Source organism: Oncorhynchus nerka, linkage group LG11, assembly GCF_034236695.1.
Source record: "Oncorhynchus nerka isolate Pitt River linkage group LG11, Oner_Uvic_2.0, whole genome shotgun sequence".
Classification (NCBI taxonomy): Eukaryota; Metazoa; Chordata; class Actinopteri; order Salmoniformes; family Salmonidae; genus Oncorhynchus; species Oncorhynchus nerka.
In genome coordinates, this window is record NC_088406.1 from 36,836,078 (window position 1) to 36,863,132 (window position 27,055).

Sequence of the window (27,055 nt, forward strand, 5' to 3'; positions counted from 1 at the left end):
ACAACCCAGCTCAGTAGATGTATGAAATCTTGGTCAGAGCCAAAAAGAAATGTAAGTAGTAAATGGACAGATCTATTGGTGGCTTCTTGTGTGACGTTTTGGTAAATAGATGTGTCATCTCGACAAATACACATTTTTGTGTGTAAATGTACGTAATAACAGTCTCCTATGTTTGACATCGATGAAGTGCTGGGAGTAATTTGAAGAGCTTTGAGTGTTCAGGTGACTTCTCCAATGCCTTATGGCCTTATAAACTCCCAAAATTTAATTTTGCACAAACATTTCACTCAACATTCAGGTTTAGTTTTGTAATCTACATTTGGAAACATTCCGAATATAAAGACATTCATCCATACAAACCAAGGGGTTTACATAAGATGAAGCAATATGTAATATGAATGATCTGGAAATTGAAAATGTTAAATTGAGAAAATTATACATGGTCTTTGCTTTGATAAAATAATCCGGAGGTCTGTCACTCCCTACTGAATGAATCTAAAGAACAGTCAAATAATTTTCTCATGCAATTACTTGAATGTATCAAGAGGTATATTACTACACAATTAGAACATAATTACAGCTTAACAACAAGAATTTGTGCCTTGGTGATGAAATAGAATAGAAGCACCATGATTTGATGATCCATGGAAGAAGAAAAATAGATCTCTAGGCAGACAAAAGCATTTTTGATCACTCTCAACGAGTTTATTCTATCAGAAATGTCTAAGTCTCAAACAATAGACCTCAGGGTTTCAACAAGTTCACCAATGTTCATCAAGTAGCAGCCTTTGCAATTTTTCAGGTTCACGTCATCATCAATTCAATCAAATACTTGTTTATTTTGCTTCCCTCAAAGTCAATCGAATGAGAAACATATGAAATAGTTACACACTAGCCTGGACATACGCATTTGAACATCCTTATGGGACAAAAACATTTTCTTATTAATAAAGCCTTTTCATTTGTTTCTGATGGTTCCAAAGGAAGTACTCTAGTGCACCGCCCCATGGCCACTAAGGGTACTGCAAGACAGGACTGACATTCATAAAGGAGGAAGTTGAACCTGAGGGGAGGAAGGAAATGCAGATACACTTCCAAAAGGAAACCAGTGATGGCCCTATGACAAACATAAATACAAATGAAAAGAAACCAAAATTAAATAAAATTAAAAAATTAAAACAAGCTTTGAAGGGCTGACAAGAAAACCATTAACACCCTGGTTCCATTTCGAAGCCTAAATTAGGCACAAATCACATACCACGTTGTATTATTGTACCACAATTTTTTTCAGGAGCATAATAATCAAGAAATTAATTATAGTATGTGTTTTTTCCCCTCTCTCTTTGTGACACCCTTTTACTTACAATGACAGCTGTTTGTCTTGCAGCAACACAAGTGCAGCACTTCAAAATAATTAGTTCCAGCATCTTCTATATTGCTTTAGTCACATACATTTAGACCGCGCAAAATGTTTTAGAAAGACGTTTGCAAGGGAGGGTCGGTCACATTGCATGTACACAAGCGCACACACACCACTATCAGTCCTTTTTGGTATATTGAAGCAGCCTTACTCAACCCACTTTTGGTGGTGCTGTGTTTAGTCTGTCTAATCTATCAAATGATAGGGTGAAGTTTCTCACAATCACTTCATATGAGCAGATTTACAACATCGCTGGCCAAGAATGTTACATCAAAGTTTATATTAGCGGTCCCATGATTTTACGATGGCTGAGTTTACACAGGCAGCCAATTCTGGTATTTTTGTCTATTTAAATTTAACCTTGATTTAACTAGGCAAGTCAGTTGAGAACAAATTCTTATTTACAATGACAGCCTACCCCGGCCACGGCCGAATGTGAAGCAGTCTGGATTCGAACCAGGGACTTGCAGTGAGATGCAGTGCCTTAAGACAGCTGCGCCACTCGGGAGCCACAAAATAATTGGGCAAAATACCTGAATTGGCCTTCCGGTGTCAACACAGCCTTTGTGTATAAAATATAAAACATTTGGAAGGTCGTGGCTTACCCAACCTAGCCATTACACTATGAAGTAGCAGAAGTGTTACAAACCATGGCCATATCTGATTCCTTCTCTTAAGACTACACAAACATACATGCACACATTCTTTAAAAGTGGAAAAATAGAAGACTGGACACATCTAATATAAGAGACCTATGGAGTCTACTGCTCAAGCCATAGTTGGACGTTTCATATCTGCATTTCCATCAACATTGATCAAGTACCTGTCTAAACCCCAAAGACAGATTTATTTATACATATTTTCCACTCATATTTTCTATAAAAACAGACATGGCTTAAAGGTAGACTCAGTGAATTGGGTCCGCAGCACCGCAGATAATGCGATGAGCGAGATCCAAGACTTCGCGCCAACACAGTATCAGTGCATGGGTTCGTGTCACGCTGTTAGTGTGTGGTAGATAGGACCAAAACAGTGGGTGAGTTTAGCCTCGTGCTTCAAAGCTTTTAGCGGTTGCAGAAATGAATGATTCTACCTTTCAATTAATGGATAATTGACGGACCTAAAAATATTTCCTCCCCCTTCCATTTTGTTTTACAAAAAGATACATTTTTACAGAAAAAAGGTATAACAAATCATTCTAAAATACTGTTTGAGAGCACACACGCGTCACTGTTTGATTGCTGTGATAGAACCAAAGGACAAAGCAGACACCCACCTGGGATAAATAGAAATACAAATAGTTTGACTGACCGTAGGGAACACTAGCGAGTAAATGGATGACTGGAGGTGAGGTTTAACAATACTAAACGCACGAGAAGATAACTTCCAATCTGAAGCCCAACATGAGAGAATATAGTATTAATTTAATTACTGCTTCTTAGTCTGATCTAGTTCACAGTACAAATATTTTTACAAAATTCCCGAGTTTTGGGACAGGGTGTCAGTTGTTATTTCGAGGCAACGTGGGGCCATGGTGAAACCGGAAGCCCTAGTTGCCTCGGTGGCTCTCTTAGGATTATTGGAAGTGTTGCAGGGGTAAACCGTGGTCCTTCGGCTACAAGTTGAAGAGGGTAAAGGGAACAGTTGGTTGATGTGGAGTGGGATGAACAGTGGATAAGGCTCTGGTAATACAATGTCATGGTCGTCCTTGGTCGCTTTCACACACACCCACACACTTACTCCTTCTGTTTCTTTACCAAAGCTCAAGGCTACGGGCTTTCAGATTGAACATGGATTCTATATTCTCTTTTTATTAAATTCTCCTACCTCTGTATATACTGTAACTCTTGCTCTGTTACTCCTTGAAGCTCCTCTTATAAACACTCTACCCACTGTATACATAGATGTTTCTCTTTGACTGCCCCAAACAACCCTTCACCCTTCTTGTTTTCATTGTTAATTTTTAGACAGCTCAGTTCTCAGGTCCACATGCTCATTCAAGGAGATGGCTGTTGCATCACATCTGTTCCCTTGTAGAAAGTAGTGTGGTATGGAGGGTTTGACATTAATCAACATTAACGTCCATGGGTATTTTGTCCTCCAGCTCTAGTGGACCGTCCACAGTGAGCTCCTCCATGCTTTTTCCTGACTCCTGAAGCTGCTGCCGCCGCTGAACCTCCGCCTTCAGGTTTTCCAAGTCCTTTTGGCTGCAGAGTGAATGGGATACCACAGGGGTTAATGTTGAGCCCAGACATTTATATTTTTTAAGAGTGGATAGAATTCCACAGGGGTCAGAACTGGGTCCTGGCACATTTCCATTTTTTTATTTTTTTAATTAAAATGTACTACTTCACTTTCACTTTACCTGAGTGGTATAAAGATGATGCCGTTGATAATATTGAGCTGTTCCAGAACACTGGCCATACTGGGTGCTGTGAACTGGAAAAAGTGTCAGAAAACAACAAAATGACACACTGTTCTATGAAACTAACACCTAAAACACATTTGAAAAGAAACTTGTCTGTAGCAATGGTCCCTCAAATTATTGTAGGCACTGAGCAAAGTTCAGGTCTGCTGAGTGCAAACTTGAACGTTGTGAACATTCTGTGCAACTTCCAGCACGCGTTTACTGTGAACACAGAGGCTATACCCACTTTAAGTTACAGTTTTAACAGTGGCCATGTAGGCTACTGTGGCTATTTGATCATAATGTAGGCCTACCAGAGTGGCCTACCATCAAAAACAATGGAGAAAATGCATCCCACAACATTTTAACATGGAAATAGCCGTTCTATTCTTCAGCCTACAGTAGATGCCAATGTGTGGTTTTCAATGTAGGCATACAGTCCATGAGCCTTTTGAAATAAACATGCAGGGCTTGACATTAACCTGTTTATCCACTTGCCCTTCAGACAAGGTGGCTGAAAATGGTTGTTGTTTGACCCAAGAAACCACTTTATAGAATAAAAATGTATTATTGTTGCCATGCCATTATTACAGAGAATCAGACAAACTATGCTACCCTCTGTCGATTGGCTACTTAGTTTATTCAAGCCTGCCTCAAAATACAATACTGCCCCTTTAAGACAAAAAAAAAAAGCTCTTTACCTGACTTGCTTTTCAAAGAGGTCTAGAAATGTACACGTTATGTGCTCTTGTAGGAAGCAATGATTCACCTATTGCTGACTACAAATCATCTATAACTGGGCTAATAACTCACTAACAAGCAGAGGATATGAACAAAATGCAGCTCTCGCTTTGATCACAAAACAAGTGCATCTACTCACAACCACTCATGCTGTAAATACAGTCCAGTTCAAAGTAAGTGGTACAGATCCATATATGGCAATGGTCTGATTGTTTATGCCTCACAGGTCTGTGTAGAGTACGGGCTGAGTAGTGTGTCAATGAAATGGAATCATACTCAGATACATTCTGCCTACAACAATCTCTTGCATAGTTTGTTTTGTTTCAGTATGTTACATTGAAATGGGCTAATATTGTGTTGATTCGATCACAATTGCCACAGTAAAGGGAAACGTTGATAGTTATCAGGGAAATCTCTAGAACAGTGGTCACCAACCTTTTCTGAGTCAAGATCACTGAGTCAAAATGCAAGCCAAAATCTACTGCTCGGTTTTGTTTTAACATGACTTAAAAAACGTAAGCGTATGCAACATAAACAAATTAAAAACAGTACTGTAGCAATGAGGTTTGTGCAGTAAACTATAGGCCCAATACATTACCACCACATATTGGCTTTGCTGTTCAGGCCATTTTTATAAATTATATTTCAACATTTGAGGTAGGCTATATGATCACACCGGTAATAAATCCGTTGCTGTATTACTTGTGAGGCACAGCTGAGTGAGCATACATTTAAATCCTTTTTATTTTACTGGGCTGATGGTGAATGCATCTGATGGTCAGTTGCAGCAGAGGGAATAGAGGAGAATGAGGGTCCCCCTCTCAACATCCCTTCACTCTCCCCTTCCTCCACTGACACTGTCCAAAACGGGACACAGTCTTCCAGCTGATGGCGAAACTAGAGTCGCACCGCATTATTTCTGCCTCATGCACAAATTCATGTTGTTACTCCTATAAACAGAGAAAGTGAAATATTCCTCGATATTAAAAGACCCGAGCCACTAATAATAACAACGCAAGCCTATAGATAGTTTCCTACTCATTCATTACTGCTGCACTGCTTGTTGTAGCGCTGAGTAGAAATAGGAAGGCGCATTTCATGGCGTATAAAAGTGTTGACAGTGCTGAGTACGAACTATAACTCACTCATAAAAACAGCAGCTCTTTTCTGTATTCATTGACAGTCTCTCTTGTCATGGTTTTAAACGTTTTGAAATCTCACAGTATCAACTTCGCTGTAGCTTTGTTTTATGCCTGCTATATTACTGCAGACAGTATCTGAGCCATCCAATTGGCCAGAAAGCACAGTTTGTACCTTCAGACACAGGAAATGGTTCAAAATGGTAACAATTCGCCTACCCGGCACACAGGTCAGCTGAATCAGGTGCACCTACCGCCAACAGCCCGAGCCAAAAAATAAAAATAGGAACACAAGGATTTATCTTCTTTTTTTTTTACAGAAATGTTTGGCAATCGAGTAGGAATGCCTTTGAGATTAACCAGTCGATCTCCCGGTTGGTGACCACTCTCTAGAAAGTTGAGTGAACTTCAATCTCATTCTTCTCTCTGAGGGCTGATATTTTTGGGTGGCAGTCTCGGGCTACTGTACGCGCAGTTTAGAGGGAACCTTGGTCTGTAGATTATGCTATCATCTGGGTACAATACAAGGCCCTTTGATTTTGTCTTTTGGAAAAAAACATCAAACCATAGCTACGCCCTAAGCCACGTGCCTTGAGTGGCATGATGCTGGCGTTGGAGCCGTTCTTGTAGATCTCGTTCATGGTTCTCTGCAAAGCCACAGCCTGCTGTGTGAGGTACTTCAGGTACTCTGAGCTCTCTTTAGTCTTCTCGTGGGCCTCTCCCACCTGAGAGGGGACATAGGGGAAGAAAGTGAGAAAGAAAGCTTAAAAACAGATTGACCTCAACTAATATCAGTTGTTGGTAATCTAGCACATATTCCACTTTTTTGTCATTTTTTAGTACTTTTTACAGCTTTTTCGTGATATCCAATCGCTGCAACTCCCCTATGGACTTGGCAGAGGCGAAAGTCGAGAGCCACGCATCCTCCGAAACACGACCCTGCCAAGCTGAAACACGAACCTGCTTCTTGACACACTGCTCATTTAACCCGGAAGCCAGTCGCACCAATGTGTTGGAGGAAACACCGTTCAGCTGGCGACCAAAGTCAGCTTGCAGGCCTGCCACAACGAGTCACTAGAGCGTGATGGGACAAGGAAATCCTGGCCGGCCAAACCCTCCCCTTACCCGGACGACACTGGCCCAATTGTGCGCCGCCTCATGGGTCTACCGGTCACGGCCAGTTGTGACACAGCCGGAGATCGAACCCGGGAAAGTAGTGACACCTCAAGCACTGCGATGCAGTGTCTTAGACCGCAGCGCACCTCAGGAGGCTATCTAGCACATATTCTTATTTCAGCAATTGTTCTTAAGCCACTTCTGAGGAGAGGACGTGTAGAGCTTTGTGTACTGTAGCTGTACGTCTTACCTGGTTTTTGTAGATGGTGTAGCCCTCCTTTTCGTGCTGGAGCGCAGAGCGGAACTCCGCCTTGCTCTCGTAAACCCTCGCAACCAGATGATGACTGCAGAATTATATATAAAAATAATAATAATTGCATTAAATCAACTGAAGATAAACACAAACTTGAGTTTAGAACAGGAAGTCAGTTAATATACTGAAAATTATGTTCAGTCACTCAAGGAATAACTCTCCCTTGTCCTTACCTGAGGGCTACTTTGAGGGAGCGGGGTCCGTGGTATTTGGAGTTGATGGCCAAGGCGTTCTCCAGGAACCTCAGAGACAGGTCGTACTCCATTACTCCATGCAGCACCAGGCCAATGTTACTCTATAGGAGGAGACCCGGGACCACAGGGAGGACAAGTGTAAGGAGAACTGATTTGATAAAGGTCACACACAAACACACCTCAAAGGCTTCCACAAAATTGGTACATAACTTCAGAGTTAACGTGGTAACACGTCCACTTACAGGATGGTTTCAATCAAAAGAAAATACATGAAATACTGTGGTCCACTCACGTCTAGCAGCGCCATCTCAGGGTGGTCCTCCCCACAAACCATCAGCATGAGGTAGCGGGCACGGTACAGCAGCTTCAGGGCAGTGGACAGCTGACTGTTGGCAAAGCAGTACAGAGCCAAGTGCATCTGGGGAGAGAAAGCAACCAGAGGCACTTAGAAACAGCTTACATGGACTGGCATTGTTTTTTAATGACGAAACAAACTTTTTTTTTAAATAGCCATTTTCATGGATACATACATATTCCTGGATAGTGTTGGGGTGCTCGACGCCCAGCACCCTCTCACTCATCAAGACAGCCTTCTGTTGGTTACTGAGAGCCTGTGGACAGAGAAGACAAAAGTCAGGACTGTCACTGGAATTGCTGTGGCCCTTTGTTTTCATGTGTGAGAGGAATATAAAAGTGTGTGTATCATGTCTAGAGCAGCACACCTCATGGTGGTCTCCCATGATGTAGTTAAGGCGAGCCAGCAGACGCAGGCAGGCACAGATCTCCACGTGCATGGCCCCGTACACGTTGTTGAACAGGTTCAAAGCCTCATTGATTAACTCACAGCCCTCCTTAAGGTAACCTGCAGACAGAGGCCTTGTTAAAAACACAGGCTTCCACAATTGTTGTACAACACAAAAGAAAGTCATGTGAACGGGTTCAGAGAGGACACTAAGGTAAGTTGCATTGTTGAATGAATGTAGTAATGCTTCTGCATGGTTTGTATGGGGAGGAAGGAAACATTTCTCAGCCTTCGTGTGTGTGTGTTGCATGTGTGAGTAGAGCTTCATGTGCATATCTGTTTAGCACTAGGAGGACCTAGGGCTGTTGTGGTGACAGTATTACCACCACACCGGCGGTCAAGAGTCATGACGGCAGTCAAATTCCAAGCTCTGATGCTGCTGATGGTCGTTAGTAGCCTACCAAACATGCTAACTGCCTGGTATTCAGCACTCTATTTTCCCTAATCACGCTACCATCAATGCTAATGTATTCAAAAATCTCAAACACTTCATGAGAGCCCATGAGCTCATGTTGCGCAACATTTCTATAGGCTATGAAATTGAGTAAGAAAACAGAGTGATGGCTGCTAATAAAAAGAGGAGGATCCCCTCAGCATTCTATAGGCTAGGCCTACTATATTTATTTCTCAACCTTCCTAATATTAAGCACATTGTTTATCTTTACAACAGGAGTACAGCCTACCTGGCTGGCATGAAAATGAATCACAGGAAAAGCTTCCTCCATTAGCTATTTAAGTACATAGATTACATGTATTATTTCCCGCTGCCCCCGTTTAGAGACAGGTTCATGATGATGGTCCGTTCTTTTTTTTTTACCCCTTTTTTCTCCCCAATTTCATGGTATCCAATTGGTAGTTACAGTCTTGTCACCGCATTCCCGTACGGACCCGGGAGAGGCGAAGGTCGAGAGCCACGAAGGTCGAATGCTTCTCGACACAATGCCCACTTAACCTGGAAGCCAGCCACACCAATGTGTCGGAGGAAACACCGCACACCTGTCAGCGTGCACTGCGCCCGGCCCGCCATAGGAGTCGCTAGTGCGCGATGGGACAAGGACATCCCTGCCGGCCCAACCCTCCCCTAACTCGGACGACACTGAGCCAATTGTGTGCCGGGGGTCTCCTGGTCGCAGCCGGCTGCAACAGAGCCTGGACTTGAACCCAGAATCTCTAGTGGCACAACCTTAGACCACTGCACCACTTGGGAGGCCCCTGATAATGGTCCATTCGAAATCAAAACAAATTTCACACATTATTTAGTTCATGTAAAGACAATATTAAATCAAAAAAACTCTGATGGGTGACAATATTAGCCTATCACTGCAAATTTCAAATCATATTCGCACACCTAAACCATAAGCCTAAAATGTGCCTAAAACATAGGCCTACAATTTTAATAAGGTTTGTATAACAACTCAATTGGCCAAATAAATCATTCAAATTAAACACTTTGATCCACTTTACAAGGGGTGTAGATCTAACTGGCATCCATTAGCAGCGTGCGAGTTTCACATTTGGGGAAGATAATTGTCACCATAAAAATGCACCTTTATAATAAAAGCATTAGATGCATAATTGCATTTGCGGTCACTTTGATAATGGTGTTTTCCGCTAATGGAAGAATTCACGCGTATAGCCTACTACCATGTGTACAACACTGTGCTTATAATGAAGAAATAGCCCAATAGTTTATTTTAAGCTACATTTTCTGATCTGTTGCATCAGCCACATTGCATAAAAAAAGTGTTTATTGCTTGTATTAAATTTGGAATCTATCGCATCCCACAACTGTCCCATGTATGGAATATTTATTTATTGCACAGAAAAGGTTGACTTTGTACTATGGGTGATAGTTGATGTTTGTTAGGCCTACTCATCTTGTTGGATGACAAAAAGTGAATGTGGACAGTTCTTCCAATATCTTCAATATGCGCCTCGGAATTGGATAAGGACGCAGTTGCATCCCCAATGTGTCTGTCTTAACTTGTAGCCTGTGAGAAAGACCCGATCATGTGACAGAGAGGTGCTTCGGATTGCACAGCACACTCAGGGAGAAGGGAACAACGCAGCACTCTGGGCCGCAAAATGCATGGATTGTTTTGGGGTGCATTACGGCCACAAAGGGGATGTCGACATGAAATTCGAGGCATTATCAAGTGCTTGTCAAACTGTGAATGAGAGACGATTGAGAGTACAGCCTGTGCAAAAGCAGAGCTCATGCCTTTCAAGCTACTTTTTTCAAATCATTATTAGTCTCTCATCATGCAGCCTTACAATGTATTAAAAATCTAAAACATATAGCCCAACGTTTGTAGAACAACTAAAGTTACATTAATAACTCTAAATTAAGCATATAGGAGTACCAATTTCTTTGTTAACTGACTAACACAATAGCGCTCGTGCGCACTCCCTCAAATCATTTGGAGAAAATATTTCTGTTTTATTCAGCTTTGTTCAATTGTATTCTTCATACTATAAAATAATGCCACGGAATTATAAGCAAATCTTGTCTGCTAAATGAAAAAGTGCAGCCCACAGCCATTTGGCATAGCCACATCAGGACAACTAAGTTTGCTATTCTTTTCTTCTGAAATAGACTTTTCTTCATATCATGTTTCTTTAGACCTGTCGAAAAATAAATAATGGCTTGTAGGCTGTGTGTCGAAGCCAGGAGATGCTAAATGTCTTTTGTAAATTAACAGTCAATTACCGTGAGACCAACAGTTTGCTTGACAAATCACCAGCTCACAAGATTTTGTGACCGCCACAGCCCAAGGAAGACCCATTCTGATCCTGCCCAGCAGGACTGGTATCCACCTCACCTTGCTGGACCTTGGCCTGTCCGCATGTGTGTGCTGCATTATTAGTGTGAGTAGTACTGTATGTCTCTAGCACTAGGAGCATCCATGCCGTTCCGGGCCATGCTGGTTGAGGTCTTGTAGCTTCATGCTAGCCTCACCTTGCTGGACCTTGGCCTGTCCACTCTGGAAGAAGTGAAAGGCATCGGAGGCCTTGGGGTTGACGTGCTTCACCACAGGGAAGATGTTAAGGATGTCCTCCTCTGTGAAGGCAGGCTTGTGGCGACTGTCAAAGTTATACTCCTTTATCAGGATCTAGAAAACACAGGGAGGCAGGAGACACAGGAAGCTTCTTAGGAGGGGGAGGGTTAAAAACATGACATCATTAAAATACACATTCTGAATTACAATTTGACCCCTGGCACCTATCCCTCTGCATTTCTGTAGTCCTGAAGGTATTTAATAAATGTATACAATATGTTGAAAATCACACCTAGTCTAAATAGGAATTGATGGGAGTTACCTGGATGCCAGCTTTGATGGAGATTTCTCTGAGCAGGGTGATCTTCTGAAGGCCGTATTTCTCCACTACCTGGTCAGCATTCTCACTGTAGAAAGATGCATGTTTTTAGGAAAACCTACGCCAACTTTAACTCAAGCACACTCCAGTGCATGCCGACATGGTAGCTGCCAGAATAGTGTGCTAACGTCAAGCCTACTATTGTGCAAACATCAATCCTAATTCCCACCCACCAGTGCAGGGTGAAGTTGTAGTAGCTCTGGGCCTCAGAGACTATGTTCTTCCACAGCTCACTGGGTGTCAGGCTGGCCCACGCCGTGTTGTCCCCTCCCCCTGGTACTCGGTTACGGCGTTTACGGTTCTTGCGGCGCGACACGAGCTCGTCGGCAGGCAGATGTGCCACGGCATCAGGGAAGGAGGACAGGAAGCAGTTGAGGAAGTGGCTGACAGCAGCTGAGAGGGCCGACAACTCCACACCCTGGGAGATGGAGTACATAGTCTATTGTTCTCATATTTAATCAATTTCTTAGGGAGACAAATAAATACTTTCTATGATAAGCAAGTAGGGATACTCATTTTCGTGGTGTAAAAGTACAAAGATCTGTTTCATCCTAAGTGCATTATAATTATTTAACAATCATTGCTTAAAAATAGCAATCACCTGGAGGTATGTCTTGAAGATATGTTTCGCACATCTGGTGATCAACTCGCTGATACCTATTCTCTTCAGAACAGAAGAGATACAAAACCGTCAGGGGAAAAAAAAACAAGCTTAATGCAGATGAATCTTTATGTATTGTCCTGCACCCTGTCCTGCAATATGTCTGCAGTAGAAACAGAACAGTCGGGAAGGTCATCATTATGCTAATAATGCTATCATTGCCCTTCATTATATTGCTCCTTAGTCAGTCCTCAAGAGCGTATGGAGGTCAGGGGTTTAGGCTTACATAGAAGTGCTCCAGCTGTGCCTTGGCTGGGGTCTTGTCCACAAACTCCAGCACGTTGCCTAGGTAACGCACATTGATGCCCCTCTGGTGCAGAGCCTCAGTCAGCGTGGCTCCATCCATAGGCAGAGCACTGTGGTCCAGACAGTCCTTCACCTGGAGGGAAAGACACGCATAAGAAAAATGAATTACCACACACACACAAGAAAAAATAACCAAGGAAACACCAACCCACAAATAGCTAGACAGACACAAAGGCTAGTGATACAGTGATGTATGAAAATAGTTTGAAATATAGTTAAGGCAATGACTGCTTGTGCGTGGTACCATGTTGTTGCCCTGAAACTTACCAGAGAGGGGATCTGACAGGACACCAGGAAGGCTGCGGCATCCTTCAACAGCTGCTTCTGTTTCTGAATGTCATCCACACTGTCCTCAGGGAAACGCACTCCTGGGTGAGAGACATGAGGAAATGAGTACTGTACAGCAGAGCCAGCTGCCACACAAAACCTCTCCTAAAAGCACTACATTTACCATCATCCTACCTGGAGAAAAGATGTCTGGGTTGAAGCGGATGTCGAAGGAGGTGTTGCTGATGGAACCCACGGCCTTGCAGGCGTTGAGGACAACCTCTCGGCTTTTAGGGTCTTGATGGAGACAGGTCAGGGTGGGGTTGGTGAGATCGGGGGAGGAGGAGAGGGGTGTTTTATGAATATACCAAGTAAGCTGGGCAACTCAAATCAAAATTATATGGGGTAAGTTCCCCAAAAGCACCACTATCATCTTTTGTCCAATGCCTACATGCGTTGAAAATCCCCACCAACACACTGTTGCAGATCTTAGTTTTTTTTTTTTATTAAAAACACATTGTCATTAAAGCTATTGTCAAGCAGACAGTAGGGCCAGGGGCCACCTCCTGCTATCCCACACACATGCAATGATCACATTCAACCAGGGATTCTTTCCTTCTTTCTGGAGCGTCAAACCCTTTGATTAATTGTCACACCAGCCAATGAGAAATAAACTTGACAGATGTGGTTATTGGATTGCTATATCTCACACTGTTAGTGATTTTACTGGGGTCCATGCTCACGCCATAGAAGGCTAAGAACTGGACAGGGACACCTAGCCAGGTGGAGAGATGCAACTAAGACACCAGCATTAAGTCTTCTTAGCGATACTATGGATAAACGCTCTCACATCCTGATGAAAAACCACACATACACTCTTTAAAATGTTCTACGGGGGAGTAGAAGAATATTTTTAAGATAAATACACAACGCAGAGGATGAGAGGACGAGAGTACTAAAAACTAAATAGAGTACCAATGGTCAATAGGGAATTGTCAATGGAAATAGTTGGCTTTCAGTTCAACAGCTATTTAGAATCTGTGGAATGTCCTGAAATCAGAGCTACACGTGCCACGTTTTCATTGGTCTGTTCATTGAGTCTGGAGCAGGATACTTGTTATTTGGCCACTGGCCTAGTTGTACTACAATGACTTCTGATTGATCAACCCCAAGCTAGGGTGGGGGGGTTATAAATGACATCCTGTTTATTTGTTCTGTGGAGAAAAACGGAGGACAGGGGAGACTGAACATCTACCTCCCAGCATAACATCTATGATTCTTCTCAAATCAATCTATTTTTGTCCCCGATTTGTTTTGGGGTCTGTGTTATTGAAGAATAATGTCAACTGCTAACAACTCACACACACACACCGTTCTAAATGCAAGTCTATGGAGCAAATAAAGAGACCTCTTCTTTAAAAGCATTTCTCCACCGACTGGATATCCCCAGTCTCTATCTACCCTGCAATGGTTTGGACGTACCGATACCGGATCCATCTTCCGCGGCTAAGGACTCAGCCAGCTCTTTGGCCTGGGCTAAGCCCGGGATACTATCCTCAGCCTTACCCTCCAGAGGGCTCTCGCACTCCCCGTTCTGAATCGCTGTGGCAACGGGCACCAATGGCCCATTGGTGGTCACCGTGGGAACCACATTATCCTCTGTAGGGGTTGCCTGGGAGGCAGTCACGGTTGTTGCTGCAGCAGAGGGAATGTCCGTTTCTGTTGTTTGTTCTGCCTTGGGGGCTGCTTCTGTGGTTGTGGCTTCTGTTGCTGCTGGTTGAGGGGCATCAGAGGTAGAGGTGGTCTCTATCTGGACTGCGTCGGACTTGCCGTCAGTGAGGGTTTCTGTGGACTTGGCTGAAGCATCGGGGTTCTCCGTGGAGGGCAGGGCTGGAACGGCTGCCTCTGGGCTGTTATTCTCTGTCAGGTTGGCCATCTTGCTCTCCTTGTTGGCTTTCTGCTGCATCAGCTGGAGTGCTGCCATCTTCATGAAGAGGAGGTATCTGAGGAGTAGATTAGAGAATCTTTATTATCCGAGGGAGTAGGACATCCATTCAGTTACGTGAACATTCAAATGTGCAGACACAATCATACACTAAAGGGAACATCAAATGACCCTCGAGGGACATACCCAGGGCACCCTACAGTACCTGTGCTCGACAAAGGCCTCAATGAGCTCCTGTCGGAGGCAGGCCAGACGGTGGCGGTGCTGGCGGGGAAAACCCTGTCTCACACTCTCAGGGGAAAGCTCCTCCCCTTCCACAGGAAGGAAGTTCAGGTCGGGGGGGAAGGTCCTGAGAAGGTCCAGGATGTAGTGGCGTCCATCGTTGCCAATTATGCCCTTACACTCAACAGAGGAACACAGCTCCACGGACTCATCCTTCTCATTCAGCACATTGTGTCTCTGGACCTGGGGGTGGGAGAGTCAGTCATTATGACAGAAAGAATGTGATAACCACAGTATGGCAGGTTAGAGACACGGCAGTCAATATACGTTGAACATCTGTAGGCCGGTGCAGTGAAAAAAGATATTGAAGTTTGCTTACCCTGTATTGACAAAAACATTAATCCCAAACAATTAGCAGACTTAAAAATAAAACCATGAAACTGGCATTATCATATCCTCTTCCTCACCTTGAGTGGTCGACTGGTCTTCTCCAGAAGTTCCAGGTACTTCCCATGAGACACCACTGTCTTCCCAAAGTCGATAGACCCGTAGATAACGCTCTGCTCCTGCTCTCTCTCCAGAATGCCAGGGATGATCGACTGGGCAGTGACACGGTAACCCCGATAGTCCACCACCACAGTCCCCAGGGTGTACAGCCCCTCCACGTCTACGGCCCCGTAAGCCCGGACACCGTTGAGGTCGTTGGTGGGCGCAGCGTGCGCGGCAGCGTCCCCGCCCAGCTCGCGGTAGTGGTCACGGACATCGAAGCCCAGGGAGAAGAAGATGTTGTTCCAGATAAACATCTGCATACGTGTCTCCTCGCCAGGGTTGATGGCCATGACGTTGCCGTCGATCACCGCCATGGAACCCCGAGTAGCAGCAGCCGCAAAGTCACTGTGGACCTGGAGAGAGGGAGAGGGGAGGAGTTAGAAAGTGAATGCGTAAGGATGTAGAGGATTGAACGAAGAGTAGTCTGTGCACACTACAGGATATAGACGGAAACAGACAGTAGCATAAAAGGAGGGTGCTTCAAGAGAGAGTCGATGACCGAGGCTCACTGGAGAAAGCAAATAAGCATGAAAGAGTGCAGGAGAGAAGAGGGGAAAGGAGTTGGGCTTCAACTGCTGCTGTAGGCTGGCTCACCTTGAAGATGGCCCTCTCTCTCAGCAGGCGTTCAGGCAGGTTCTTCCGGGCCAGCTCTCTGGTCGTCTGCAACTCCTCATTCCAGTCTCGCGTCTGAATAAATAACAGAGACCCTGTTACACTGACTCTAAAAAATACTATTTTTGGTGTGTGTGTACTAGAGGTCGACCAATTAATTAGGGCCGATTTAAAGTTTTCATAACAATCGGAAATCTGTATTTTTGGACACCGATTTGGCCGATTCTTTTTTTTTTACACTTTTATTTAATCTTTATTTAACAAGGCAAGTCAGTAAAGAACACATTCTTATTTTCAATGACGGCCTAGGAAAGGTGGGTTAACTGCCTCGTTCAGGGGCAGAACGACAGATTTTTACCTTGTCAGCTCGGGGGATTCAATCTTGCAACCTTACAGTTAACTAGTCCAATGCTCTAACCACCTGATTACATTGCACTCCACGAGGAGCCTGCCTGTTACGCGAATGCAGTAAGAAGCCAAGGTAAGTTGCTAGCTAGCATTAAACTTAATCATAAATCACTAATTATAACTAAACATGGTTGATGATATTACTAGTTTATCTAGCGTGTCCAGCATTGCATGTAATCGATGCGGTGCGTATCGTTGCTCCAATGTGTACCTAACCATAAACATCAATGCCTTTCCTAAAATCAATACACAGAAGTATATATTTTTAAACCTGCATATTTAGCTAAAAGAAATCCAGGTTAGCAGGCAATATTAACAAGGTGAAATTGTGTCACTTCTCTTGCGTTCATTGCACGCAGAGTCTGAGTATATGCAACAGTTTGGGCTGCCTAATTTGCCAGAATATTACGTAATTATGACATAACATTGAAGGTTGTGCAATGTAACAGGAACATTTATACTTAGGGATGCCACCAGTTAGATCAAATACGGAACGGTTCCCGTATTTCACTGAAAGAATAAACGTCTCGTTTTCGAGATGATAGTATCCGGAGTCGACCATATTAATGACCTTCGGCTCATATTTTTGTGTGTTATTATGTTATAATTAAGTCTATTATTTGATAGAGCAGTCTGACTGAGCGATGGTAGGCACCAGCAGCCTCGTAAGCATTCATTCAAACAGCACTTTAGTGTGTTTGCCAGCAGCTGTTTATGACTTCAAGACTTCAAGCCCATCAACTCCCGAGATTAGGCTGGTGTAACCAATGTGAAATGGCTAGCTAGTTAGCGGAGTGTGCGCTAATAGCGTTTCAAAAGTCACTCGCTCTGAGACTTGGAGTAGTTGTTCCCCTTGCTCTGCATGGGTAACGCTGCTTCGAGGGTGGCTGTTGTCGTTGTGTTGCTGGTTCGAGCCCAGGGAGGAGCGAGGAGAGGGACGGAAGCTATACTGCTACACTGGCAATACTAAAGTGCCTATAAGAACATCCAATAGTCAAAGGTATATGAAATACAAATGGTATAGAGAGAAATAGTTCTATAATTCCTATAATAACTACAACCTAAAACTTCTTACCTGGGAATATTGAAGACTCATGTTAAAAGGAACCACCAGCTTTCATATGTTCTCATGTTCTGAGCAAGGAACTTAAACGTTAGCTTTCTTACATGACACATATTGTACTTTTACTTTCTTCTCCAACACTTTGTTTTTGCATTATTTAAACCAAATTCAACATGTTTCATTATTTATTTAAGGCTAAATTAATTTTATTGATGTATTATATTAAGTTAAAATAAGTGTTCAATCAGTATTGTTGTAATTGTCATTATTACAAATACTTTTTATTTTTAAAATCGTCCGATTAATCGGTATCGGTATTGAAAAATCATAATCAGTCGACCTCTAGTGTGTACCTGTCCAGGTATGTGTTCCTCGTAGCCTAGGAGCGAGGTGTATGGTGTGTGTACCTGTCCAGGTATGTGTTCCTCGTAGCCTAGGAGCGAGGTGTATGGTGTGTGTACCTGTCCAGGTATGTGTTCCTCGTAGCCTAGACGGGAGGTGTAAGCGTCCTCAGCTCTGACACAGTCCATGGTGTGGTCCACCTGGGGGGCGGTCCAACTGTACACCTGGAAGGGTGTGGCTATCCTTTCAAATGGATGCCGCTGGACCCTGCAGTCAATCAGAAACTAAATGATCCATGTATCACAGCGGGAATATTTCTCAGATAAGGCTTACCTGAATGAACAAGAAAAACAACTGTCTGGCTAATATATTTAGCTCTTAAAAAATATATATACACATTTCTGATAATGAATAATAATTGTATGCTTAGTTTCTTTTCCCCACATTACACAGTACTAATAAATAACTCAGTGCATTGTGGTTAGCGTAGCCCACTTACCTTGTCTTCTGCAGGACAGTGAAGTTCTTTTTGAAGGCAGGGCTAATCTGGCTAAGCAGCTCAACCAACGAATGGCTCAGGAAGCTGGGGTTGGCTGGCTTGGGGTTGAAGGTGTAGGTGGTTGACCTGGAACAACACCATGGTCATCTCTCATTATGGTCAACTCTCAGCCTTGGCCAGTTGACTTTTCACACAATCTTGCCAAAGCTAACCATACTGTGCTGGCTCTGATATTTTCCCTTTCACACTTTCCAGTACAGTTCCAGCAAGTGGTGGATGTGTAATCAGGCCAACACAATCCAGCTCGGCTCAGCGCAGTAGTGTGAAAACAGCATGCGGTAAGTCTAACGGGAGAAAGGGAAAGCCAGACTCACTGGTTGAGGTAGAAGCCACGTGTGGAGGCAGTGATACTGATGTGTCTCTCCTCAACAGTCACCATATACAGGTACATCAGATCACCATGCATCTTCCTGTTGCCAGGGGGGGGGTTCCAGCCACTCATAGTCAGGACCTTCAGGCACTGCATGGGCTATAGAGCAAGAGGGGGAATCAGATATGGACATTGGAATGTGACTTATGACTTGTGGTGTGCTAGTGTGGATATTGGAAAAGGGTCATAGATTACTTAATCTGCACTTTATGGTGGTAAGGATGTACAGGATATAGTACAACCCAGCCAGCTGATGTATGCTAATCTTACCCTTTATTCTATAACCACGTTTACTTATTTTAGAATAATAAAAGTGTACTAGTGCCAGGCTTGAGTAAGTCTGGCACTTAGCTAGCAAATCATTGTGAGCTATATAAAAATGGCTCCTACAAGCAGATCAAAAGGTTGGAGTTGAAGCCAGTAAACCACAAATGGACAAACTCCTTGAAGAATTTAACAAATTTTTTGAACTGTCAGATAATGTCACAGAGACACACATGAATCTATGTAAATGAGATGGCATTAGAATGATCATAATTAGCTTGCTGGCAACCAACACCAGGGTTGTGGGTTTTAATTTTACAGCAAATGTGAAATATATGTCACTATGAACTGTAAGCCTCTTTGGATAAATGTGTTAAAATCATCGTAATTACCGTCATTATTACCTTCCAGTCCTTGTTCTGTGGCTGGAGGGGCACCAGGGGGCGTTCTTTGCTGCCAGGCAGGATGTGTTCTGGAGGGGTACAGTCTATCTGCTCCAGATCACTGCCCTTCTTCTTCAGTTTACCACTGTCTGCAGAGGAGATAAGGTCACAGGTCAGACTAATGCAGCCTGACCAAAGATTTTTATAGCCTGCTACCTAGGACACAGACATACACATTTGTAGGATAAAGGTGGCTGGATACCTCAGAATGCTGACTGAAATCTCCCTCACCCCAATTCTCGCTGAACAGACCCACCCAAACACGCAAATAAACAATTTGGTACGCAAACACGTGTGCACGCACACACACCTCCTAGGTCCCCGTCGGTGAAGACACTGAGGAAGGAGAGAGAGTTGCAGTCCACTCCATTGTAGGCATCAGATGGGTCCAGGCTTTTCAGCAGGTCTCTGATATGACGCACATGGATACGGGCCTCGCGCACTGTGTAGGGCTCTGGGGTGAGGAGAAAGAAAGGACAGTCATTGCTTTATTATCGATGCAATCTACAGACTGTCTCCTGGATTGTAGACTCTCTAGAAATGGGACTAGGAGGAGATTCTGCATTCGATCTAAAACCTATACAATTTTTAGGCTTTAAGATCAATAATGTCTAGGGGTAGGGGCTAGTGGCTGACTTGAGAACATATCACCAAGTCCTACCTTCCACTACTTTGAGAAGGGAGCCCTCCTGCAGGCCCTCGATGGATTTGAGCTCAGCAAAGTTATCCAGCACGTTGCCGTCCAGCTGCAGGGAGAAACAGGTACGATGACAGGTGTCCTCACGGTCCATCAACACCTGGTGGATCTCCTGCACCATCTCCTGGGGTGAAACCTAGGGGAGCGGGCGGGGGTTAACATCTTATAGCAATAGACACTGATAATGTCTGGTCATACAGCTAGTCCCAATTTGGTCCCCATCTCTCCACCTTGGCCCTAACCCTTCAATGTTTGCAGATCTGAAGCCTCTGGATAGGTATAAGCAGTGTGCTGGTGGAGCTTCCATCCACTATATTGCTTACTCCTTACAGATCAGCAGGCGTTGAAGGATTAGGCGGGTCAAGGGGTAGTGGCAAATTGGGACCGGCTGTTGGGCTGTCTAAGTATGTACTGTACCTGGAGGTCAAAAGGCTCCGTCCCGGGTGCCTGGATCTTCACGGTGAACCCTGTATCCTGAATCACAATCACTTCCTGTTCGTTAGAATCCTCCACACCGTCCGTGTCACCACCCCCATCCTGCTTGGACTCCTCCTCCGAATGATAGTGGGCCCCGCCCCCATTCATCACCACTGTGCTTGCACTGTGCCCTGTGATTGAACAGAAGGAGATACATTCAACATAGCTTGTCATCTGATTGGACAGATGGGTAGAGAGGGCATTGCCATGGCAGAGTGACACATAACTGAATTAATAAGGATATAAGCCTACAGATAGCAAACAAAGTAGTGCGTGTTGTCAGATTAGATTACTCCTAAAAGGGCATAGTCTACAGTGCTAAATCGGCGACTTATAGGATCCAAGGAGAATAGGATCCAATTAGCACAGAAAACAAGATCTCCAGCCTTTGCCATGTGAGGCAGAGGTATACAGATTACCTTGGTCTGCTTCTCTCAACCCGGAGATCTTAACCATCAGACTCTAGTACAGAACACAAAAGTTGGTGGTTTGTTTGCCTGGTGCTTTTCGCCTTCTCCACATTGGGCACCAGACTGCCAAGGTCACTGAAGAGGAACTATACTGGAAAGTGTGGAAGGAAAATAGAGCCATCCACACAAATCCTCCCCTCTGTGTGTGTGTGTATACATCTTCACTTCCAGAATGAGTGCAACCTCCTTGACCTCCGAAGGGGCCTCACTGGCACAAGGCATTGGAACTGTGGAGACACAGCTGTGTCGCAGGGGTGTTTCCCATTTACCAGAGCTAAAAATAAAACAATAAAAAAGTGTCACAAAATATTGTACTATTTTGAATGGTGTGGGTTGAGTTGCCAAGAGGAAAGGCTACATGCATAAATAACAAGTGGGGCCTGCAGTGTGGAGGGGCCGTTTTCTCTCCCAGACAACTGCAACCGGCGCACCCTTGTTCAACGTCAAGGGTAACACAGTGTCAGGGTTACCACGTAGAGGGGGTGGTTGGGGGAATCTAGAGTAAGAGGGTGAGTGAGAGAGAGAGGGCGGAGGGAATGAAAGAGTGAGAAAGACTCACCACGCTCTGAATACCAAACACAACAGCCTTGGCCAACAACTGGTCCATGCTGCAAGAGAAGACGGACTACTAAAAAAGAACAAGGAAAATAGACTTGAACATATGATAGGAGCCAAGGGATAATGTTTCTGTAGGTCAGAAGGGAGGGAGGTGAAGCAAGGGATCAACTGTGTATTTAGAAACAGGTACAGTGGCCGGTCATCCTGTCCTGTTGTAGAAGCAGACATATTTGATAAGTTACAGCAGTTACTCTGTCTCTCTCCTTAGGTGTCCCATTTCTGGCCTGATCCAAGTCACTCTTCATCTCTCCATTAATTCTTTCCTCCCTCCATCAATGCCCCAGCTATTGCATTTTTCTTAGAGTTGTCACAAACACACAGTGGGAATCCCTTCGGTCATTCAAGGTCCTCTGCTTTCTTCAAGATTCACTTTTCAGCTCAGTTTTGTAACTCCCACAAAAATTCAACATGGTACTTGACTCACATCAATTTAATAAAAATGTATACAGTTTAAGTTTCTCAAGTGGAATTGATGAGGTAGGGGAAGAGCCTTCAAATAATGGTGTGTATGAATACTTGCTGCCAATGCTATTCAATCTGTACTGAGAAGGCAAGACTACAAGTGTCAGGACCAAGAGTACAAAGTGTCAGACAGCACTATGAAAATCATCTAGCCTAATAATTGCAAAACAGACCCACTTGGCCCTACAGCAACAGAACAGAGCACTAGGGGTGAGGTGACAGGGTGGGGAATGGGGTCCAATATTACACAACCTTCTGCATTACTCAAAACATTTAGCCCAACTAAACGTGTTTTTTTTTAAGGAGGTTGAGCCTTCATGTCACTGTGTGTAGTGTAGACAGGAGAGAATCATGTCGTTGGTGACAACTCACAGATGAAGAGGGCAGCAGGTGGAGGGAAGGGAAAGCAGAATCCACAAACTGCTGCAGTACTTCTGTCATACTGGCATGCATATTCTGGCCTCGGTGGGTGAGTTGGGCCTACATATACTACAGATTATCCAACTGAAGGCTTTGCTTATTTCAATAAGAAATATTTATCTTAATAGTGTTAAGGTAGCCTAGTGGTTGGAGTGTTGGGCCAGTAACCGAAAGGTTGCTAGATCGAATCCCCGAGCTGACATGGTAAAAATCTGTAGTTCTGCCCCTGAACAAGGCAGTTAACCCACTGTTCCTAGTCTGTCATTGTAAATAAGAATTTGTTCTTAACTGACTTGCCTAGTTAAATAAAAAAAATTCAACCACAAGACCAACCTTAACCAGACAAAATGGAGGGAAAATGTTGATTATTACACAAACAAGGAGCTTTGATCCTCCTGAACAGGTAAATCATTGAGGGGGAGCAGAAGGACTAGGCAGACCAGCATTCAGTTAAATCAGTTAGACAAAACAACCCCTCCACACCCCATCCAGTGCCACCATTAGCATCTTAGCTCACTCCTCAGGTTGCACAGTAACCAAACTTATCCTCGCGCCAGGATACGTCTCATTCAGGGCAGTGGGTCAAAGAGTTAGGTCCCTGATAGTATGGAAAGGAAGACGAAAGAGATCAATTAGGCAAATAATAGAAAGCAGGCTACAAGAGATCAACAAATAATAGAAAGCAGGCTACAAGAGATCAACAAATAATAGAAAGCAGGCTACAAGAGATCAACAAATAATAGAAAGCAGGCTACAAGAGATCAACAAATAATAGAAAGCGGGCTACAAGAGATCAACAATCATTTTCACTATTTCCTCGAGGTGTGAATGTCTTGATCACTACTAACGTCCTTATTCAATCAAAATTGTGAAAGACCACTAGGCCAACTAATCCAGAGAGCGAGCTACCAGTCTCCATGCTGGCCTGTCTGCTGGCCTGTCTGCTGGCCTGTCTGTTGTAAGCTGTTATATCTCTGATCAAGGTTAACCACGGACTGAGCGTTGTTCTTTCTTCGACTACAGAGGAATTCATTCCCCATCCCCTTGACATGGCGGACCTTGACATGATGGGCCTACAGACCAGGGCAAAAAGAAACCAAACAGACAGCATTTTGGGGGAGGGGGGGGGCACAGAGCAAGGTCTTTTTTTTTGTCCAACATAGATAGATTTATTACACCACAAGATGGCAACCTTCTTTTGATAGATTGATATAGAGCAGGAAGGGAAAGCTTTCCTGCAGAGTCATGCATACATCTTTGCAGGGAGGTCTCATAACCAGTCAAATGAATCCTCTGTCTGAAGCATGTTGGTGTGTTTTAGAACAGGTTGTTGTTCTAGACCTCAGACCTGTGGGGTATATGACAAAGCAGGATCAAGGAGTTAACTTGCCTAAATATTCTGAAATAACTTTTTGTTTTTGAGAAAGATAAGGTTGAAATGGACATGGTCTAATAAAGAACAAGCAAATCAACAATTATTTCAGGTTGCTTATCAAAGTTTGCTGGCTAACTCATTTGATACTACCTTGTAGTATACCTCTCTGGGTTGTGATTATGAAGGCCTGATGTTAGTAAAACATTACATGAGATGACAAGGGGCTAGAGGGGCGGTGTGGAGAGTCTGGACAGTGCCCTGAGGACTACAAAGGTCACCCTTGAGGAGCATTTAAGCTCCTTCGGTTACAATCACCAGCAGACCCCCTCACCCAGTTACCCTCAACCTCCTCCCTCACCCTTGCTAACCCCCATGCTACCCCATCAGTCTGCCATGTGCTGTCTGTCACAATACTGTCAGTACTGCAGGATACACAGCTCAGTGTCTTGGTAGTTAACCAACAGGCTCAAATGCAGCCTAAGGCATTTGTCTAGTCCAGCAGGCCTCTTAAATGAGAGGTGAATTGCAATAGAAAGCTAATCAAGGAGGTGATCGTATCTTGAAGTGCCAATAATAGGAAAGTGGTTTAGGGGTCAATTATTTTGTTGGTATTGATTACTTAATAATAATGGAGTTGTGAATGAATCTTGTCAATAGCTGACAAAGGTTGCCAACATACTAAAGCTCTATGATGGACAAACACTTTGTCCATAAACAAAAATTTAAATTCACTAGAAGAAAGTATGATGGTATATGTGCTGCACATACAAAGCTCTAGTCTAGGTGAAGGCTAGCCATTAAAAATATGCTTCTCATCTTCCAACAAATACTGATTGGTACATAAACGTTTTGTTTATGTCTCAAAATCATTTGCTGCAAATGCAAATAATTGATGAAACATAACATAACCTACAAATACCTGGAATTAAGAGTTGTATTCTGATACAAATGACATGTTATTACACATTACAGTCACTGGCTGTGACACAATGAGTCCCTACAATCAATTACAATCAGTACAGTTGTCGTGCAATAACTGTGACAATGAGGCCAATTCAAAGTGTGTCAGCTGAACTAACTATATTGTGTGTAACGTTATAGTCGTGGTAACACAGGCGTCTATGCATGCTACTCAAGGTCCTGTCAAATGTGACACCGAAAGCTGTGGCATTGTCGTGAAGGCTGCATATGGTTGTGTAATTTCAACAGTGGCCTTACATTCACCAAATCTATCCCAGTAGTGCGTCATGTGACTGTCTCGATCATCAATACTTTATATATATATGACGCAAGCGATCGGTGGCAAGCCATGAAAATCGGTTTGTTTAAACGACACTTACCGGCTATATGACTCAGAATGTCTCAAGAATAACCTTCTCTCTCCGTGCATGCACCATGACTTTTCTCAAAGGGTCAGCTTCCGCTTCCCGGTCGAGGAACAGCCAACCTCTCCGGTTCTGAACGGGGGGGGGGATCGGGAAGGTATCATGCCAACTAACGGGGACATTGGTGATCTAGTCACTTCGATATTACTAGGTCACAAAATAGCATGCATTTGATGGACTAACTGGGAAAAAAAGTAGTTTATATTAATAGAAAACGGCGTGTGAAATTACTTCACATCGATTAGAACCCCTCTATTATCTCGAAATGTGCAGGTCCACTGAAGGTGACCTTCAGTCCATTCGTTCTTTCATGCAGGTACAGAACAGCTGTGGTCCCATGTGCGTTAGAACGTGGGGTGCTCGCACCACATTGTTAAGATAGTGGATACAATTGTATTACTTTCTATAATCACATTTATATCAGCCATTGTTCTACAACAAGTCAGCATCACCACAAGCTTGGCTAACTATTTCGAAGCTAGTTAGCTAGCTAGTTGTGTGTATCAATGGTTGTCTTTGTTTGGCATACAGCCAGTGAGCAAACTAGTTAGTCGAACAGCTTATCTAAATAATTATAATAGTCATTTGATTGTTAGCTAAACCCTCTTGATATGGCCTAAGCTAACCACTTAGCTACATGTTAACGTTAGTTTAGCAAACACAACAACTACTAGCTAGCAAATACAACAGCTCAAGCAAGCTGTCATTGTTGAATTGACACATCTTGGTTGTGTAGAAAACTGGTTTGAATACTGGAGGCCCATTACTGCATTTTCAGCTAGTTAGCTAACAGACTAATCAACGCATTGACAGATGAGATGACTACTTTGAATTAACTGTACATGTGTGTAGCTAGCTTGCTAACGCGATAATTAGTTACTAGCTATGTGCATAATTTCACAACTTTCAACCGACGCCGCTAGCATTACGATACAACTTAAACATTTTGCATGGTAGTTAGTCTCTACTAGCAAGTTAGATAACTACGTAACGTTAGCTAGTTACTTACCACACGCACAAGGATCCTTGTTTGGTGCCTTGGTCTCTTGGTGGTCTGGCGTTTCTCCTTCTGCAAGATCAACTGTGTTAACATTACAGTTGGGTACTGACGCATGGATGTCATCCGTCTTGCTCACCATTATTTGGCAGTCAGTGTGGCAGCTAGTTAGTTTAAAGGTGGCAACAGAAATCTGTTGCTCAAAATTGCTATGTTAATCTGTGAAATGCTTCTTCTTAGCTAACGGGCTAGCCAGTTACATGCAGAGGGTACGATCTTACAAAAACAAGTCTACATAGGAAGGACAGTCAAAGCTGGACATGGAAAACACGTGGTTTCTCCTCCTCCTGACCCCTTTGCCTTTGCGTTGGTTCCCACCCCCAAAACGTCTGGCTACGGAAAGCGCAATGTGCCGTTTTTTTATGAACAGGTGCCCATTTTAGGATCACAAAATTATAAACTGTGATTTTATTTTGGACAGGTGCTCTGTATTACTGGTATTAGAAAATGTTGACTTTTTGTATAACATCATTCTTTGGTTAATATGGCTATAAAGGGGGTGCAACACTTCTCAAATCAAATTGTACTTGTCACATGCGCAGAATACAACAGACCTTACTGTGAAATGCTTAA

At 43.6% G+C, this 27,055-nt stretch overlaps 1 protein-coding gene across 6 annotated transcripts; it reads right to left on the reverse strand.

Annotated features, from left to right (window-relative positions):
* Positions 1-681: 681 nt before the first annotated feature.
* On the reverse strand, positions 682-26,790 carry LOC115136805 (clustered mitochondria protein homolog). 6 transcript variants are annotated; one of them, XM_029672618.2, is made up of 27 exons: positions 26,435-26,790; positions 20,636-20,826; positions 20,183-20,354; positions 19,832-19,975; positions 19,483-19,610; positions 18,759-18,913; positions 18,385-18,510; positions 18,005-18,152; positions 16,055-16,147; positions 15,379-15,813; positions 14,895-15,154; positions 14,227-14,747; positions 12,940-13,041; positions 12,745-12,845; positions 12,398-12,550; positions 12,112-12,174; positions 11,684-11,928; positions 11,454-11,538; positions 11,092-11,245; positions 8,053-8,192; positions 7,861-7,941; positions 7,623-7,748; positions 7,310-7,431; positions 7,074-7,167; positions 6,298-6,432; positions 3,786-3,859; positions 682-3,627 (listed from the first exon to the last, which is right to left on the reverse strand). In XM_029672618.2, exons 1-27 carry the CDS (start codon positions 26,562-26,564, stop codon positions 3,486-3,488), a joined length of 4,320 nt encoding a protein of 1,439 aa, XP_029528478.2. In that variant the 5' UTR covers positions 26,565-26,790; the 3' UTR covers positions 682-3,485. The 6 variants fall into 6 exon arrangements, with proteins under 6 accessions (XP_029528478.2, XP_029528473.2, XP_029528475.2 ...); XM_029672613.2 differs by having other exon boundaries at positions 11,684-11,949; XM_029672615.2 differs by having other exon boundaries at positions 11,684-11,949; positions 14,311-14,747; positions 19,471-19,610.
* Positions 26,791-27,055: the final 265 nt, after the last annotated feature.